The sequence below is a fragment of the Dermacentor silvarum genome, chromosome 6 (assembly GCF_013339745.2).
Source record: "Dermacentor silvarum isolate Dsil-2018 chromosome 6, BIME_Dsil_1.4, whole genome shotgun sequence".
NCBI lineage: Eukaryota > Metazoa > Arthropoda > Arachnida > Ixodida > Ixodidae > Dermacentor > Dermacentor silvarum.
In genome coordinates, this window is record NC_051159.1 from 163,805,664 (window position 1) to 163,824,688 (window position 19,025).

Genomic DNA, 19,025 nt, shown 5'->3' on the forward strand with positions numbered 1-19,025 from the left:
TCGGTACTCCATCAAGGTCTCCGTGCTCCTGAATTAAACAAAATACAGAAGTGACGAAACAAACGGGTGTGTCGCAGGTTATTGTTTTTAAGCATGGATGCACAGCAGCAAGTCTGCTTCTGTCAGTCTTGCTCCCATGACATTGTCAGCAAGGTTGTAAGGGACACGAGAAAACTGAGGACACTTACTCTTTTCACAAACTCCTGTGCTTCCGATTGTATTGATAGATACCGGAAGTCTTCTATTGAATGTGTGATTTTTTGTATGCATCTGGCACTGAAAATATTTCCTATGCAGTGTCAAGCCTGAGCCGCTTACCTTGCCAGAAGAGTTGCCTAATCACGAACTTGCTTCTTGCAAATCCTTTCCACAGCCGAACTCCAGCCCATATCCTGTCGTTCGAGGAAGCCAGTAAGTCGTATTGACGTAATGCAAGACGGCTCTCACACGCGGTCATCGTGGGGATAGTCGTGGCTCGTAACAAAAGGGCCATCCGCACGCGCCTTCCACTTGCTGCTCCTATGCGAGCAGAGTGCTCGGAAGGCAATGTCACGTCCACGGCGTCAGGAAACGTCGCCGCGCAACTCGGCCAAGCGACCGACTAGCGTGGCGCGCACTGTAGCGTGGGCTAAGTGTCACGTAATTGTGGGCCTTAATCCGATGAAGATCCTTCTTTATTCCGCGTGCCGGCAGCTCTATTGGATTGGCGGCGCCCTTATTTGTAGTCGGCCGGCCGCGTGGCGAGACACTTTCCCTGTTGACGCGCGAGCGCGTGCTCGGACCGACAAATCAGTTTCCGAATTCCCACGGTGGCCCCCCAGGGGTGAAGCGTGTGTGCGTCTGTGCGGAGGGGTTTCGACGAAAAGGCGTCGAACGCCACTTCATTGCCGGACCAAGGGCGGTCTTGAGGCAGCGCGCGCCTAATGAACGGGCGGCCCTCCTTGAGCCCCGGCCACGCTGTTTGCTGCCGGCCGCGCCGCCGCTCAATCCGCCACCGCTGCATCGCAAATTGTCGCCGGCCGTCCCGAGTGGCCCGGCGCGCTGGCCGGCTTCCCTAATTCGCGGGCCTCCGGGCTGTGCGGCCCCCCCCCAGGCGCCGACTCCTCCCCCATGATGGCACCCACGCGCACCCTATAAGAAGCAGGGGACGCAACGGGTCCGGACACTTTGGTCTGCCTCAGAGTTTCCGGAAGGGCCCACCGAGTCCGGTGAGTGTGTTCGTGGCTGCTCCTGGAGAATCGCGAGCATTCCCACCGCGCCGAGACACGTACTTGGGAGACACTGAATGGCATGCTTCTGCCTTCCTGAAGGCCATTCGATAAGCATTACGCTTGGTCATTTAATGTGGCATAACTGATATAATGGGTTTAGCGCAGCCGAATAATTCAAAAGATAGCAAGGAAAGTCAACTGGGTCATTGCGTCAACTGGTCCAGAGCCAGGGCCTCGTGTTCGTGATGAACAGACCACGTGCCGTGGTCGCCTGCCGAAGCCAACGTTACAGGCAAGAAATGTAAGATCCAGCTACTTCAAGAAAAAAAAAAACGCTTAATGGGCCATAGAATGCTTCCGCATTTAAAAACGGGTAGTTTCAACTGTACAGCTGCTAGAAAGAAAGCAATACGGCAAATGAACCTTAGCAAATCCAGCATTCCATGTATGTGCTGGATGAAAACGTATACCGACGGAGGCGCCCTGATAGAGCGGGGTTAATATAAATAGCCCATATATACTGAAATACCTCTGGTTTCGTGGGGAGAAACTTATACATTGTGGCTTTTTCAGAAACCATAACGTTGTCAGCGACTCAGCGATGACCTTTTATGACCAATTATTTTGCACGAACAACTGCTTTTGACATTTACGCTTGACATGCTTTCCAAACACGTGGTTAGTCGCGCTGCCAACGAAATGCAAGAATGCAAGCAAGAGACTAAGAATAGCCAATACAGACCTCCTTGTAATGTTGACATGAAGTCCATAGTCTAAGTGACTGAGGTTAAATCAAGTTTAAATTGTCAAGAAGCACATGGTTGTATCTGAACGATTGATGAAAAAGAGGACTTCTAGTTCATTTGTTTTCAGAACTGCTAATAAGGTCTGCACAGCCTGATTGGACCCCCAGATATTTGGAGGCTTTGAAATCTCGAAGTGTGAATTTTTAAGGCTTTAGGAGTATTACAGCCAAAACACATTTCAATAAGCCCAGAGAAATATATATACAGGGTTTAGCTGGCATTGGTTGGTGTAAGAGCACTTTATGGCGTGCTGCGAATCTGTCTGGCCCGAGGCAAGCTTACTCGTCCTTCTCTGAAGCTGTAGTGGGCTAAACACCTTTAGTTTTGATATATGGCATCGCCCTCCATCGGGAAAAAGTGACCAAAGTTTAGAAATGATGTGGCTTTCGCGCATGCGAGAAAACTTCACTTTACTTAACTTACCAACGTTTACCAGTTTATTTAATTAAATTTGCTGTAACATGCCAGTTTTGGCCGCGACTCCTTCGTTAAGTCATAAAATGCTACGACGCCAGCGGTAAACTTATATTCATAGACTATTTTTTGACACAGACTTCGGCAAAGGTGAGGCTTCCGACAGGCATTCACAAATCAAAATGATTCCTTTAGCTTGGCTTTCAGGCCTTATGGGACCAATGTTCTTAATTAACATCAGAATAATTAAGTATCACTTTACTTATTTCAAAGCTACTGCATAATTATCGGAAGCCCTCAACGCTTAGACGAACTGCTCCTATTCTTATAGAGATGTGTATTGACGAGATTCATGAATGCCGGTGCGTAAGAGTCCTCTGACACAGCGTTACTGACCATCGGTTCACGGACACTCGGAATATGTACATCAGAATGTCCTAACCTAAGAAGTTAACTGATGCCAACGGATGAATTATGCATGAGAATGTGTGCGCGATCTGTTTATTACGTTCGATCCCTGCCTCGATCCTGCAGCTAGACCTGCAGACAATGTCCGCGTACTTGCCTTTGCACTCCTCGCAACCAGGTTACCGCGACTTCTTTGAGTGACTATTCGTTGCCACGCATACAAAGCATCTTTCCGACTAAACTAGACCAGCTCTTCCTCCCATTAACGCTAATGTTAGACGTACGCACTCCTGCAGCGTGCGCGGGTGACATATAAAGAAGGCGAGTGCCTTTCTTTTCGGTCGCTTCCACGCAAAAAGGAAGTGGCTACTAGGGAAGCGTTTTGCCGGAGGCCGAGTCTATCGTCTTCTAGGTTTGTGAGCTCAACAACTAGGCAAATACGAAAAAGAAGATACGATCACAGACGATCTATCGTCTTACGACCTGTTACTTTTTTTTCTTTTGCAATTCTAACTGTGCACTCAAGTGCTTAAATAGTTCTCGCCATTTCGTAACTGGTGGCTAAGTCTTTTTGGTATTTATTAGTACTCCTTTATCATCATCCTCATCAGCCAATATTAAGGTCCACTGCAGGACGAAGGCTTCTACCTGCGATCTATCCAATTATCCTTTTCTTGCGCTAGCTGATTCAAACTTGCGCCTGAAAATTTCCCAATTTCATCACGCCACCTAATTTTCTGCCGTCTTCGACTGCGCTTCCCTTCCCTTGGCATTGGCACCTATTCTCATTTTCTCTCTGATCCACACCACTCTCTTCCTGTATTTTAACTACGCCAAACATGTTTCGTTCCATCGCTCTTTGCAGCGTTCCTTAACTTGTTCTCGAGCTTATTTGTTAACCTCCCATATGTTAGCACTGGTATAGAATTCAATTATTGTAAACGTTTCTATTCAACGACAGGGGTAAACTCCCAGTCAGGATTTGTTAATGCCTGCCGTATGCAATTCAACCCATTTTTATTTTTATGTAAATATCTATTTCATGATCAGGGTCTTCTGTGAATAATTGATCTAGATAAACGTACTCCTGTACAAACTCTAAAGGCTGATTGGCGATCCTGAATTCTTGTTCCCTTGCCAGGCTATTGAACATTACCTATGTCTTCTTTATATTAAAGTTCAACCCCACTCTTGCACTTTCTCGGTTAAGGTCCTGAATGATTTGTTGTAATTCGTTCCCAGTGTTGCTGAAGAGGACAATGTCATCTGCGAACACGGTAGCTGAGGTATACGCCATTGAACCTCACTACTAAGCCTTCCAAGTCAAATGGCTTGAATACTTCTACGCGTGCAGTAAAAGGCATTGCAGAGACTGGGTCTTCTTGCCTGACCCATTTTTGACAGGTAATTTTCAACTTTCCTTGTGGAGAACCAAGGTAGCTGTGGAATCTTCGTAGATATTTCCCAAGGTATTCACGTAGGCATCCTGTGCTCCTTGATGACGCAATGGCTCTATGACTGCTGGTATCTCTACTGAATCAAATGCCTTTTCATAATCTATGAAAGCCATGTAGAGAGGTTGATTGTATTTCGCAGATTTCTCAATTACCTGATTGATGACATGGATGAGATCTGTTGTAGAATATCTCTTCCTGAAACCAGCCTGTTTTCTTGGAAATTATCTTGGTGAATATTTTATACAGTACTGAAAGCAAACTAATGGGCCTATAATTCTTCAATTTTTTAACGTCACTTTTCTTATGGATAAGTATAATGTTGGCATTCTTCCAGCTCTCTGGTACACTTGAAGTCATGGGGGATTGCGTATAAAGGGCCGCAGGTTTTTCAAGCATGATAGCTCGTGTACTTCTACGCATGCAGTGAAAGTCATTGCAGAGATTCGGTCCCCTTGCTTTACCCGTTTTTTAACAGATAATGTTCTACTTTTATTCCATCTTCTCCAGCAGCTTTTCCCCTGGTCATGTCTTTCAAGGCCCTTCTAACTTCATTGCTAGTTATAGAAGGAGCCTCTGTATCCTGTTCATCACTACTTCGAATGAAGGTAGCGGGGCTGCTAGGTCGGTATATAATTATTCTGCTGCTCTTGCTATATCATCGACACTGCTGATGACATTACCCTGCTATCCTTCAGTGCATACATCTTGCCTTGTCGTATGCCAAGTTTTCCTATCACAGAATTCATGCTGCGGTCACTTCTTTACTGCTTCCTCAATCTTTCCCACATTATAATTTCGAATATCCCTTACTTTTTTCTTGTTCATCAGTTTTTACTGTTCAGCGAATTCTATCGGATCTTTTAGTTGGACATTTTCATGCTTTGTCGTTTCTTTATTAGGTCCTTTGTTACTTGGGATAGCTTACCTACTGGTTGCCTTGGTGCCTTACATCCGACTCAATTGCTGCTTCTGAAATCAGCCTAGTTACGGTTTCATTCATTACCTCTATGTTATCTTCATCTCCATGTTCTAAAGCTGCATATTTGTTTGCGAGCACCAGCCTGAATTCGTCTGCTTTTACCCTTACTGCGTCTAGGTTGGCCTGTTTCTTCTTGACTAATTTTACTCTTTCTCTCTTAAAATTGAGAGAAATTTTAGACCTCACTAACTTATGGTCACTAACCATTAACCTACCTAACACTTCTACACCCAGATCAGCAGAGAGTATGAAATCTATTTCGTTCCTTGTTTCTTCATTAGGGGTTTTCCAGGTCCACTTTCTGTTGCTGCGTCAAGTCGCCCATGACTACAGCATACTGAGTTTTGCACCTATGTCATTGCTAACTCAACATCTTCATAAAACGGCTCTATTTCTTCATCATCATGACTGGAGTTTGGAGTGTAGGTGTTTACTACCTTTATTCTATACCTCCTATTCTGCTTTATTATCACGACTGCTACATTCTCATTATTGCCGTAGAATTCATGAATGTTTCCCGCTATGGCGTTATCAATTAGAAATCCTACACCGCATTCTCTCTTACCTGGAAGACCTCTGCAGTGGAGGACGTGGCCATTAGTATGAAATGTACAAGCCTCACCAGTCCTTCTTACCTCACTAGGGCCAATAATATCCCAGGCAATGTCTGGGATATTGTCGCTTCACTCGAGAGGATTCGTGCGTTAAAATTTGCAAGGTTCAATTGATTTGGTAGTGCTCTTTATGATAACTCAAATTTGCAATCGTGCTTGCAATTCAGGCTTGCAATTGTACCGGCATTATTCTAATACCCCACTTGCAATCTTACTGTTGTAAATAGTGGCGAACATGAACATTATTCAAAATATTTTGATGTCCGAAAGAAGTGGTACATCTGAAAGGAAAGGAGTGGTTGGTAGACGGCTTCACGTTGGTAGAAGTGCTTGCTCAATGGAATAGGGGATTCATCACGTAGCTCCGCTCGATCACCCTCGAGTTTTCAATTTGACGGGAATTCTAGTAACCGCATGACCGCACGTCTCACAGAACCTTTGCAAATCACCAGTGGCAAAAGCCTGGCCTTTCTATCATTCAGAACATTTTTGAAAGAGAGGAAACACAGATGTCCACCAGTTTGGCGTTTTTGTGGACTGATGCGCTTCACCTCATATCAGAAAAGTTTTCTGGCGCGATGGATTCCCACCTAATCTAATCAAATCAAGTGTTGAAGCACCTGCACTGTAATTTGTTTAAAGGCAGTGAAAGCGGCATTTATTGCTGGAGGCGATTCTTGAAATTACAGCTCCAATTTTTGAGCAGTACGCACTCGGTGTCACTGAGGAAATGTCAGCAGCCTGGTGTTCCACAATTGTCAAGTCACTGACTTTTTTCCTAAAGGTCGGACAAGTCAATACGAGGACAACAATGTTGTTGTTGAATTATCTTTGCCATAGGAGCTCAGTATCTTATTGAGTGCTGTTATTCAGCCTCGGTGTAATGGAATGTGTTGCACACTGTGGTCTACGCTACCCATTATCTATTTCCTGTCGTTCACGCTCCTTCGAATTGATGGGTACGGCGCCCAATTAGGTAGATTTTGCTAACCTAACTGCATTTCTTTTATGTTTGGTGACGATGGTTTAAAATAATAATAATAATAATAATAATAATAATAATAATAATAATAATAATAATAATAATAATAATAATAATAATAATAATGGTAAAACTAATAAATTATCGTTGGGTAAGTCATCGTTCTATCTACTGGCGATAATACCGAGATCTTGTCATTGTGAGATGGCAATAATGCCAAAATATCAGTGGCACAGTCTTAGTAATTTGTGATAGACAGCCGTAACACATAGAGCACAAGGAACTGGAGATGATTTGTGACGTAAGGCTCCTCGACCAATATGGCTCGAGTCTTCATCATGCCTTGTTGCCTTGCCAGTTCGAGCATATTATCCACTAACTTTTTGCGTCGGTGTTAGACAAATGAAGTTCATAGTATGTGCTTAGTTGATACGGCTATCGAATTTTTTCACCATTACAGCATTTCCTAACATGCCATGCAGTGTTCTGTTCTGCACTCCTAACTGCTGTCGAATTCTTTTATATCTCTGCTGACGTATCCAGAAGGGTCGGCGCCTTTATTGATTGGCTCAGAAAGAGAGAGAGAAAGAGAGGCAGAGAAAATGGAGATGGCGAAATTGAACAGAAATGAGAAGTAAAGGACAACCCTCTTAGATAAAAGATATATTTGCTTTCCGGCAAGCCTCAGCTCCTCCATCGCTAATCAAGTGGGAGATGAAGAAAGGATGGAGGGTGTTGTAATACACAGCTTTTGAGAGGCATGCGGGCAATTTTCCCATCCGAGTGCTACCTTTCAATGTTTTTAGGGCCTGCTCATTGAACATTATAGATCTTTATGTTTGTGAATTCTTTCGTTTTAGATTTTAGTATGCGTTTGTATGACTGTGTGCCTGCCATTTCTTTATTATTGCTTGTCTTAAGGAGGGCCTAATTTCTATCGTCAACCCCTTTAACCCTTCATAGCACTTCGCGTTTACATTCCTAAGGATTTACAATTTTTGTACGCTGGTTAGGCGTTTAAGTTTTTTGTGCGACCTGAAATGAAATGGAGAAGCAGGAAGCAAACATCTCAATTCGCTCCACCTGATAAGGCATTAAACATGCCGCAGTGGTAGGTACCACAAGCGCATGCTCGGGCAGACGTCACAGAGCAATTCGTCTGAAATGCATTGCTATTTCGAGAGGTGAATAGATCAAACAAACGTTTTACGTGACTGGGTAGTTTCAAAGCTACAGTGGGCGTCCCACATGCGCTTGCGTAAGCTAATTTATATATCAGAAAACGCAGTTCTGTAAGTACTTATTCACTAGGTCCGTATGCTGAAATGATTAACTGAATTTTGTGTCACCATTTAGAGATGACATAGAATGGCTGCGTTGAGAATTCACTGGCTTTTGTGTACGTGATGGTTTTCAGTGGTCTTCGTTCCTGTGCAGTAAGACCAAGAACACATCCAGGCGAGCCACAATGCAGTCGTGGAGAGCCTTCCTAGTGCTGGGCACGCTGTTGTTGCTGACGGTGATGACCAACATGGCATGTGCCGCCTACCGCAAGCCGCCTTTCAACGGCAGCATCTTTGGAAAGCGGTCCAGAGGTCAGCTGCCCAACTTTCTTTCCCGTTGTTCACTCTGGCGACGGGCATACTGTGCAGCAGAGTTTCAGAGCAGTGACTTCTTATATCAATGCAGAATTGATGCCTACCTGAATTTCAGGGCTAATTGTAAGATAGGAGCAAAAAATTCCGAAAATAATTGACTGATTGGTGTCTATGACTGCCCCTAGCCTCGATTCTTGTGCGTAATATTGACATTCATACGTTTAACTATAACTTGGTATTGCCTTTACCCAGAGCTGAATGTACACCAGCGAAGACTGTAATGACACATTACTAAACCATCCTTCGTTGTTTGCAGGAATGATAGAGCGATTGGCAGGGTAATCCAGAGCAAGAAGTGTAGCATATGTTTTTGGCCAATCGTGTGCAGATGTATATGACAAAACATAAGTCCACAGTAGCGGGTGAGGCATGTAAAAGGCTTCGCGTAACAAAACATGTGGCGCGAAAGCTACACGGCGGTAAGATGGAGTTTCATAATGAAGTCCTGAATTACTGTTACCGTAGCTCTGACAATACTACCGCGCATGCGGGCTCTGCTGTCGTGGTGGCTTCGTAGCGCAAAGGAAATCTGTATCTGACCACGCGCAACCGCCACATATGTGGCACGGCACTTGGAGCTGAACACGGTCAAAAGGTTTTTCGTGCATGAACTTTCGTACTGGTGGTACTCGCTGCAGTTACAGCACCCCTACGCATCAGACAGTCAAGTAACAAGAGATCAATGATAAGCGTGCAGTTTATGGACATAAAATAACAGCATGCAAAGCGTGAATCACCTATCCGGTGGTCAACGGGGGTGGTATTCTGGGGCGGCTATTCTGGGGCTACCACTTTCGGAGATACTTTCACTTTCGCGAGATTTCACGAGGCTAGCGCCAAACGCGTTCGGCGTCTACGGGCCACAGCGCTCTGAAACTGTGCCAAAAGTGCTAAGACAGTGTGCAAGGAACTGTCGTCAACCAGGGAATCGGCTGATGGAGGACAGAGGATGACGAAGGATTAATGAAGGTCTTAGTCTTAAAGTGAACCTTAATTTGACGACGATGGAGCTAATGGTGATGATCACAAGGTGCTACTGAGGCACTATGGTGGCAGGGTATAACAACGGTTCTTGGGGAGCGCAAGGCCTTTGCCTAATAGCGGATTTGACGGAAGATTCACAGTATTATCTATTTAAAAAAAATTATTAGCCTACTGTATATTTTCTGCTGTTACAAAACAATTGAAGCCTTGGTTGATTAGACATACCCCTTTCTAGATCAGACACATAACGGCTGTGTTCTTGAACTCGAATGGAGAGCCAAATTAATATAATTGATAAGCAATCACAATAGGTTTATGTCCGTCGTAATATGCCTTTCCCCCCTTTTTTTGTAAGTTACAGTTCATACAGCATTTCACTTACCCGGAAGATTGAAAACACTTCGCAAGGCGGCACTAAACCGTGGCAGGCCTATAGCATAGCCTCAAGAGTAGGAAGCCACTGCAGGGGAACTAGGTTGACCATGCTGATATTTGGTAATGGGTGTTTCCTTGTGCAGGGAGGAGGCCGTCTACGCACGCTCTTATTCAGAGAGCTACGATAATGATAACGGTGACAAAATTTCGGATTCGTTCAGGGCCCCTGTTGTTTTCCTGCCATGTGAACGAGTGACCCTTGCCTCTTCTAGTTTTTTAAAGGCTAGTAGTGCGTCCCTGAACCACGTGACGGAATATATTCACGTGTGATGGCCTAAGAAAGCCAGCCATACGATGCGCGTAACAGCAGTCCTTTATGTATTTCACAAGAATAGTCGCCGAATGCAGTGCAGGAAACGGGCGAATATCAAAGCGGTTACTTGGTTGTCACGCCGGAAAATGTGCTGGGCCTTCCAGGCTCACCGGTACGTTTTTCCGCCAGTGCGTTCATTTGTCATTGCAAGAACAGGAAAGTATTATTACAAATCACAATCACCGCAGCGCTTATTATTTATTCGTCAGAAAGACTGGATGTCCTCGCACATTTGCAATGACTATCGCTGTGTACCTGAGTTATATAGCCCACTACCAATGTCTGTGGGGGTCAAGAACGTCTCTTTTGTCGCCCACACAGGGGACCTGAACAATGCGGACATAAAGTACGCTATGTGTGAGGCAGTCTGGGACACTTGTACGCAATGGTTCCCACTGCCTCAGGATGGAACTCAGTAGGACGACCCTTGCCTCAACAGCCAGGTGAGCACATAAACAACGCCCCAGCTCTACCTCCTGTATTTTACTCTCCAAAATGTCTTTTTAGGGATTTAAGGTAGAATATTTATTTAAGGTAGAATAAGGTAGAATATTAGTAATTACAGTGCTTTCTGAAAGAATACCCACACTAAATAGTGAAACATTTGTTTAGGACCTGGGAGTTAAAATTATGTGACATTTGCCTTGCAATGCGGCTTCACGGCAATAAGACATATGTTGCGGTGAAGAAGGAATAATCTTCCAGAAATGACAAAATGAGTTTGTTCTCGCATGGTGGTGATTCAAAGGCGTGGCGTCCATAATATGCGTATTTAGCCCCTTTGACTCCTCCCTCTCCACACATTCCGCTTCACCATCACTTTTTAACAAATTTATTCTATTTCTCCCTGTGTTGTAACGTGGTGCCCCTTGCTTTTCAGCATTCCGAAACAATGTGCACTGAAGCCACACCATCTTTAACTTGAGAGCAGCAGTAAGATCTGTGATTACTGCGGAACAGTGCGGATACAGAACAAAATCAGTATATGAAGTTTCGTATTGCACCGACAGTCTAGCGGAGTTGTTCAGAAGATCGAATATTCGGATTTTGTTACCTGCGGTTATATTCTATGGTCATACAAGTGGATTTGCTGAATATTTAGCCGAGGGTAGGCTTGCAAACGGCGAGGATGGGGCAAGAAGGAGATAGTGGCTACTTCGGTGATACTAACGATCCACTTCGGCGATACTATCGCCTCAGCAACCGGCGCACACTGATTGGCTTTTTTATCAAAATTTGATGAGCTGGTTGGCTGGTTCAGCACGACACCATTCAATTTTGCTCAACCAGCCAATCAGCGCGCGCCTGACGGCGATATTGTCGCCTAGGCGATACTATCGCCGAAGTATATCGTTTCAGAATACGGCCCCAGGTTGCACTCCTGCTCTATTTTCACTCCTACTCTACTTTCACTTCAGAATATGTCCGCCATGTTGTGTGAGTCAAACGTGACCTCAGGAGAAGAGCACTTGCCCAATTTTGCATATCCCGTATTGGAGGTACGGTTTATTCTGTAGATGTGGGAGTTTGCGGTAGTTATACACCCGTAAATATTGTATATGCATGGATATACCGATATCAATTTGCGCATAAAAGTGGGTATGCATTAGACATAATTTTGTTGTTATTTTTTGCCGAAGGTAGTCTTATCATCTTCACAACCGCATGAGAATTCGCGGTTTGCCTAAGGCTGAGGCGCACGGAAAGGAACGGAATGCGACGACCCCGAAGCACGCACATGGGGTGATGCAGGGGAAGAAGAAAATGGTGATCCACACTCTAAACCTTTTACACCCTTAAGGGTGTTGCCTTGTCCCATGGCTAACTCTTCTACCTTGAGGGTAGTTTTTCTATATGCGCACGACAGCAAGCTCTAACTACACGTGCGATGAGAAAAATCGCAGTTGAAAGCTGCGTAATAATTCCGACCAACTTAGACGCAGAGACATATCTGACACGAGAATTTGAAAGTGACAGCTCTGAAGGTTTATTTATTGCACTTTTCGTGCCGTCTGTCGCAGTTGTCATAATTTTTGCTTTCCACAAAAAGCTGGTAAAGAAGAAAACTTCGTAGGTTCTCACCAACGTGTCGATCTTACCCCTTAAACACGAGTATGTTACCCATGAGGCAACTAAACACACATTTAAAGGTTTAAACAGTTTTAGAGTACAGGGGGAGTGCGGGGCGAGCTTTAGAGGAGAGACAGTTAGTTGAGAAAACGAAGACGACCCGGGGCTCAGAGTTTGCAGGTACAGTTCAGTCACAGGAGAACAGCGTGAACCAGTACTGTTAACCACGGATTTGCGATAGAAGCTACGCACACGGATAAATAGTGCCAGGATGGTAGGGTGAAAACGTTCGCGGGCCTTTCTAGACGAAATGTTTGTGCTGGGATCGAAATGGGAGCCTAAGAGCCCGCCCTACAAATTAGTTGTTAGTCACTGCATACACTTGCCAGTACTATCGGTACCAGTATTCAGAACCTACCTTCTCAAAGCATTTGGTGGACTATAGAGGTTCGCAAGAACTACAGCTGGCCTATCACAATAGCTGGCCTACTACAGTTGGCCTATTTAAAAAGAAACGAGTGAATATAGTTTCACGGAGTGCTCACCAAAGACTAAATTTCAAATTATAGGAACACCAAAACAAGTAAAGCAGTAACCAGAATTAGTAAGAGTAGTTCCTAGCGATTACTGGTATGAACCAGTAAACCAGTAATCAAAACCATTTATACTGGGTTACTTGTTTGCTTGGAACTGACTTACTCGTCGAGGAAGATTGGGCGCTTACTCGTTTTGGAAGGGACGTATTGGTTTTGAAAACCAGCCTCACAAGTAAGGACTGGTATTTACTTTTTAAGCGAAGCTTTATAGGCTCACAAGTGTCGATGGTGGTGGTGGTGGTGGCGGCGGCGGTGTCACCCTGAAAAGTGGGCCGATCCTGGCGATATCGCTAAAAGGCTCCAAGCTCAATGGAACATACCAGGGACAAAAAAGAAAGAGAGAAAGAGAGAGAAAAAGAAAGAGAGAAAAGACGAAAGAGAGATAGAGAGAGAAAGAGAAAGGAAGAAAGAGAGAAAAAGAGGAAGAAAGAGAAAGAGAGACAGAAAGAAATAGAGAGTGAGAAAGAAAGAAAGAGAGGAGAGAGAAGGAAAGAGAGAACGAGAAAAAGAGAGACAGAAACAGAGAAAGAAAGAGAAAATAAGGGAGACAGAAAGAGAAAGAAAGAGAGAGAGAGAAAAGAGAGAGAGAAAAAAAGAAAAAGAAAGAAAGAAAGACAGAAAGAAAGAGAGAAAGATAGAAAGAAAGAGAGAGAGAAACAAAGAAAGAAGATCTTCACGAAGGTTAGATACACACACGGCAAGCTTCGCTTACCCCCATTTTCTCCACAGGGGAAGGGCTGGTGATTTTTTTGGCCAGTAATCAAGTAACAACGAGGCGCTAGTGCGTACTGGCTTTGTACACGAAATTATCGACTTACAAGACACGTCTCTTAGTACGTGAAGCTGGTTACCGGTTGACAGAAGAAAGCCAGCAAGCGCATATAGGTCTAAATGTTTTACGGTAACCAGTAACCAGAGAGATTCCAGAAAACTGTACTGAAATTCAAAGTAAGTATTACTTGCTGTGTAATTAGTGCTCATGAAAATGTTAACTCCAATGTATCTGTTGGAGCACATGGTAAACGGAGATATACTCTAGTTTGGTAACTGTTTAAGTGCTTTGAATTATATTGCTCTCTTTAAAAAAGTTTGAAGCTATTTTGACTGATGGAAGCAGATGTTTATTAAAGACGTAAAACGCTTCGCAAACATTTCGGAAAGACAGATCTTTAAAAAGAATATCGAGCAAGAAACATACTATTTCGTACCACGGCATTAAAAGTAGGTATCGCAAGTCTGAAAATCGTATTTAGAGTGCCTAAAATACATAAATAAAGTATACTTGTTTCCAGCTTACGCGAAACGTTTACAATAATAGCTGTATTGCCAAAGTTGCAAAAGATCAAAATATTTAACGACATTGCATAACATTTCGACGTTCTCCACTTTCAATGCCATAATTCACGTTGTTCAAAGTATTGTGACATCGTTTCCATTGCTGGTGGGGGTATACCGGTAATGGAAACGATGTCACAATACTTAGAACGTGCAGCGGCATACCAACACTACAACACATTACAAGGGATTGTGAATCACACCCGTTTGATAAAACACGCCACACAATGGAGCAATGGGAGGCACAGCTAACCAGCTCAGACCTGATGGGACAACAGTCCTTCATAGAACAGGTAAAGCGGGCGGCCGAGGCCAGTGGGGCCCTGGACTAAAGGGGCTCCGAGCATTCCACCAAAATGCTTTTGAGCAATAAACGTTTTCTTCTTCTTCTTTCCATTGCTGGAGAACATAGTGGTGAACTTGATAGATGAAATCTTTGAAATGTTTTATTTTCCTGGCAGTTTTGCAAAGCTCTAAAATCTTGAATAAACGATTCGCTTTCAGCAGTGGGCAGCATCAAACAACTCTACTTAGATGCAGCACACTTGATCAGCGAAAGCCGAGCAATACATTTATATTTTGTGGGGGTCTATTTTAGCAACGAAGCTAAGAGCTGCAACTTAGAAACATCACAGTGCCTTTTCTTTGACCCACTTCGCTTGTTCTGGATTCCACGTTCACCTTCAATCTCCTGCCGATATAATTCCTGTTTCATACTACAAGGTATGGGTAACCGATCATAACTTCTCATGTTCAACTTTTCCTGCATTACCTTGGCAGCTTCAAGCTACCTTGACAGTTTCTCAAACATAGTCACAATATTATTTTTTTTTGTCATACAGCAAACTTAACAGGGCATATATACTTTACCGGGATACTTAGAGAGAACTGGCAATAAAGCAGTTATCATCATCATCATCATCAGCTTATATTTATGTCCACTGCAGTGATGCTAGGCGGCAAACAGTCGAACGAATTTTTTTTGTAATATTAGACATACTATTAGTTGTCCCTCTGCGAAATTTGTGCATTAAGTGCAGAGTAATTTTTTATGCAGTACGAATTCGGAATAATGGATAAGATCACCAGATGGGTCGGATTTGCTGACGTTTTCCTTTCGAACGGGTATTTTTTTGATAGCTGCCGACCCGGCCTCCTGACCCGTCCTTCACACCAATTCCCAGGAAGCTCCAAGTACAGGACAGCACAGCTCTGCAAGAACCTGTCCTGAACCGCATACCATGAGCAACATCTGAAGCAGACATTATGCAAAATATTCAAGGGAAACACTCGAGCACGTCATTCCACGCCCTTTTGGTCGATCTTTAATTTTTATGATTACTGTTTTAGGTTTACTTCCTCAGGCCGTTGGGAAAACTTTCCTATCCGAGAGCCTCAGTGAGCCGCATTAATACATTACAAGATTCCCCGGTAATCATCAACGATACGCCTCCCACATCCGTAGCAGGTTTGTCGTCGGACGAATGTGGTGACAGGTAAAGAAACACGAATGTCGTGCCATCGCGATGACGTTGGTGCAGGTAAATAAGAAATAGGATCCAATAAGGTATTTCCTAAGCATCATTAAGAGGGTGGAGAAAAATAAGCACACCCTAGGCAGAAAACATGGCTTACAAGCGTCATGTAAGCCTGATTGCAACTCTTTGATCTCAGCCGGTTGGTGCTAATGTGCAATGCCATAAATGCATCCAAATAGGCACTCAGCTGATCGTCTAGTGGATAGCCACGTCTGATAGTGACTACAAGAAGCCTGACGTTCGCCTGTTGGATGGCGAGGTTGCCGGGGGAGAGTTAAAAAAACAAAAATACAAGAACAAACACAGAACGTTACTATGTTTTTTTCTGAACTCCTCGAGTTGATTGGATAAAGGCAACAGTAGCTGAAAGCTGGAGATTAGGAAAGGTACTGGAACGGAAGCTAAGGACAATGCAATGGTCGATGTAATGGAAAATGGTGCCAGTTTAACGTGAAAAGGCGGGGAAAAACGCGAATAGGAGATGTTTTACCTGAGAAGAAAGCGTAGTTGGTAACGTACAGAGTAGATCTGATGGAGTGGTGAGATGGAGACATTTTCAGGCTCACAGGAGGCACGATTGACGCACTATTGTGTAAATGAAGGAACATACATGACTTTAAACTACGTGAAAGAAAAGAACGTTCAGAGATTGATATGCTATGTGTATTTTTTAGAGGATACAAATTAAAAAAACATGCTTTTGGCAGATAACACAATTCTAGCCACTTGGATACCTTAAGAGGTGGACATTACTTGCCGGTGAGTTTGCAAGGCATATTCACTTGGAACAAATTCTGAGGACTGCACTAGTTTCGAGATGTGGGCCTATAAACTTGCGGCAAAAATACAATGTTTTCCCGCTTACATGATTTTTTTAAATATGATGCCGGTTTCTGAATTGAATCACAAAAACAATTGGAATGCCTGTGAATTTCGTCGCACACTTTGGGAACGAATATTTCGAAGCTGGTGTCGGCCTGGAAATATTTTCCAAGTGAATACGCCTTGCAAAGTCACCGGCTAGAATTCATAAATTGGGATATAACCGCAAAGTAATTATTTCAAACTGAATGAGTGAACTTTTGTTAATTTAGAGATTATGCAGGTAAATTTCTCGTGCAAGCTATTCCACCTCTTTCAGGAATACAGCATACAGACTAGAATTATACTATCTGCCACCATGCCATTAAACAAATTTTTTTAGACTATAAAAAATACATTTCATATGGCTTACGACGGACACCGGCGATGGACACCGGCGCACATAAAAACGACCACGGGAGTGAGTCAACAACAGCTATATCTGTAATTGCTAAACCATTGACTCTCGAGGCATTCCTACGCATTCAAATTCATTTACAATGCATGCCAAGCCGTAACAGCAGCGCTGGTACGGCAGAAGAGAAACTGGCTGCTGCGGCACATACTTTAGGCATGCTGACTCCTGTTGCCGTCTCGCAAGCGGATTTGAAGTGTTGCCTTTGAGACCCGTGATACAAGTTATGTCGGCCGACGTATTTTAGTGAACAAGCTATGTCGTCTCCACTTTACATCATTGACTCTTTGCTTCGCTTGTCTGTAAACCTTAAAATTGAACGGGCACTTGACATGCTCTCACACTGCTTACACTCCCTTACTGCTCGCATCAAGTACGGAAAAGGGCATATGAGTGCACGCATTGTGACACTGCGAAAGCTTCCGCGGAGCATTGTCTCGCCGAATTCGCCCAAGAGTAACAGTGAGAGATCCTTCGGGCAAGCCTCAATGCTTTACTAGACAGGAGTTCTTTCTCTGGGCAGAAAATGCTTGAGAACTGGTCGTGCCCCAGCAAAAGCGATTGGTTTTCGAAAGCTCTGCGAGATTTTCTCGTGGACAGGCGACATTGTTCAATAGTATGCGAATTGTGATGTCTGTATTCCTATGGATTGTTTACGTGTGTGTTGCTCTTCTACTTTTCTATCAGTTTTATTTGTTTCTCTTTTTTTCTTGATCCACGGATTTGTTTTGATAGTTTTGTTATCTCCTTACTATCTTACTTTTTTGTTTTATATTGTACTACGCTTGGCCACAGCCAACCCTTTCACCTGCCAAAGTTTTCATTTTTTGACAGCTAATAAAGAAAAGGCGCTGTGCGTTTTCTTTTAAGTGCAAAAAAAAAGAAAAATAATTCTTGGTGCATTTCGGTGTTTCACGTGTATTTCAATAGAAAAATCCAATCCGATCCCGCTATACAGATCCTTCTGCAGTTTCAATGTAACAACTTCTATTTGTTTCGTTTCGTGTATTAGAAAGCCTAGCTACATTGCTTGAATGGAACAGGTTTTCTGTGTGACGCAATCGTCTTGGCTTTTTTACAGAAGGACGAGTTTCTTGACATAGGAGCAGACGAAGCCAATATCTCCATCCAGAACAGAAGAAACCTCCGACAATCTGACATAAAGGATCCGCCGCCACCACCGCACAATGTGCGTCTGGTCACCTGCGGATGTAGAGTAGAATGGAATAAACGCATGATTTCTTCAAGGAGCGTCACGGTGCTTGTATATCCTTAATTTGAAGCACGCGTCTAGACCTCCAGCCACAATTTGTTATGGCAGCCAAAGAAGAAACTGCCCCTCCTTCGAATTCTCGTTGTAAGAAACAGAAAAAGAAAAAGAAGTTAAAGTGTCATAGAACAGATTGCTACAAAAATCTAGAGAGTGCCGAATGAATCTCTAGAAATCTGGAAAACGCCTTTAAAAACAAGGCCAACTTTTCATTCGAGACCTGCTTTCGGGAAATGTTGGGATCGATATCGTATTGTGTGCCATGAGTTAGTAGCACGTCGCTAGTGAGGGACTATCCTTTCTTTGGCATGCGGTGTACGACATTCGACGAACGTTTGCACCGCATTGGCTGTGCGACTCGACGCGACCAGGCTCATCGCGCTCTCCTTACTTTTCTAGAATAAACTAACTTAGGTTCACGTTTGTAGCTTATTTCTGTTTTAAAATGACAAGACCTCAGACACTATTTCTTCTTCTATATTTTAACATTCTTGAGGAGTACGGCGGCCGCATTTCGATGGGGGCGAAATGCGAAAACACCCGTGTACTTAGATTTAGGTGCACGTTAAAGAACCCCAGGTGGTCTAAATTTCCGGAGTCCCCCACTACGGCGTGCCTCATAATCAGAACTGGTTTTGGCACGTAAAATCCCATAATTAAATTAATTAATTATTCTTGA

The 19,025-nt window shown here is 43.7% G+C and overlaps 2 protein-coding genes across 3 annotated transcripts in view; one reads left to right on the top strand and one right to left on the bottom strand.

Annotated features, from left to right (window-relative positions):
* The window catches only part of LOC125946439 (uncharacterized), a 283,769-nt gene that overhangs the window by 81,030 nt on the left and 183,714 nt on the right, over positions 1 to 19,025 (bottom strand). The gene's annotated exons all lie outside the window — the stretch shown is intronic.
* LOC125946440 (neuropeptide SIFamide-like) lies at positions 1,174 to 18,327 on the top strand. Of its 2 annotated transcripts, none has more exons than XM_049669752.1 (4): positions 1,174 to 1,208; positions 8,289 to 8,466; positions 10,583 to 10,704; positions 18,158 to 18,327. In XM_049669752.1, the coding sequence occupies exons 2-3, from the start codon at positions 8,340 to 8,342 to the stop codon at positions 10,678 to 10,680; spliced, it is 225 nt and encodes a 74-aa protein (XP_049525709.1). In that variant the 5' UTR covers positions 1,174 to 1,208; positions 8,289 to 8,339; the 3' UTR covers positions 10,681 to 10,704; positions 18,158 to 18,327. The 2 variants fall into 2 exon arrangements, with proteins under 2 accessions (XP_049525709.1, XP_049525710.1); XM_049669753.1 differs by having other exon boundaries at positions 1,181 to 1,208; positions 8,309 to 8,466.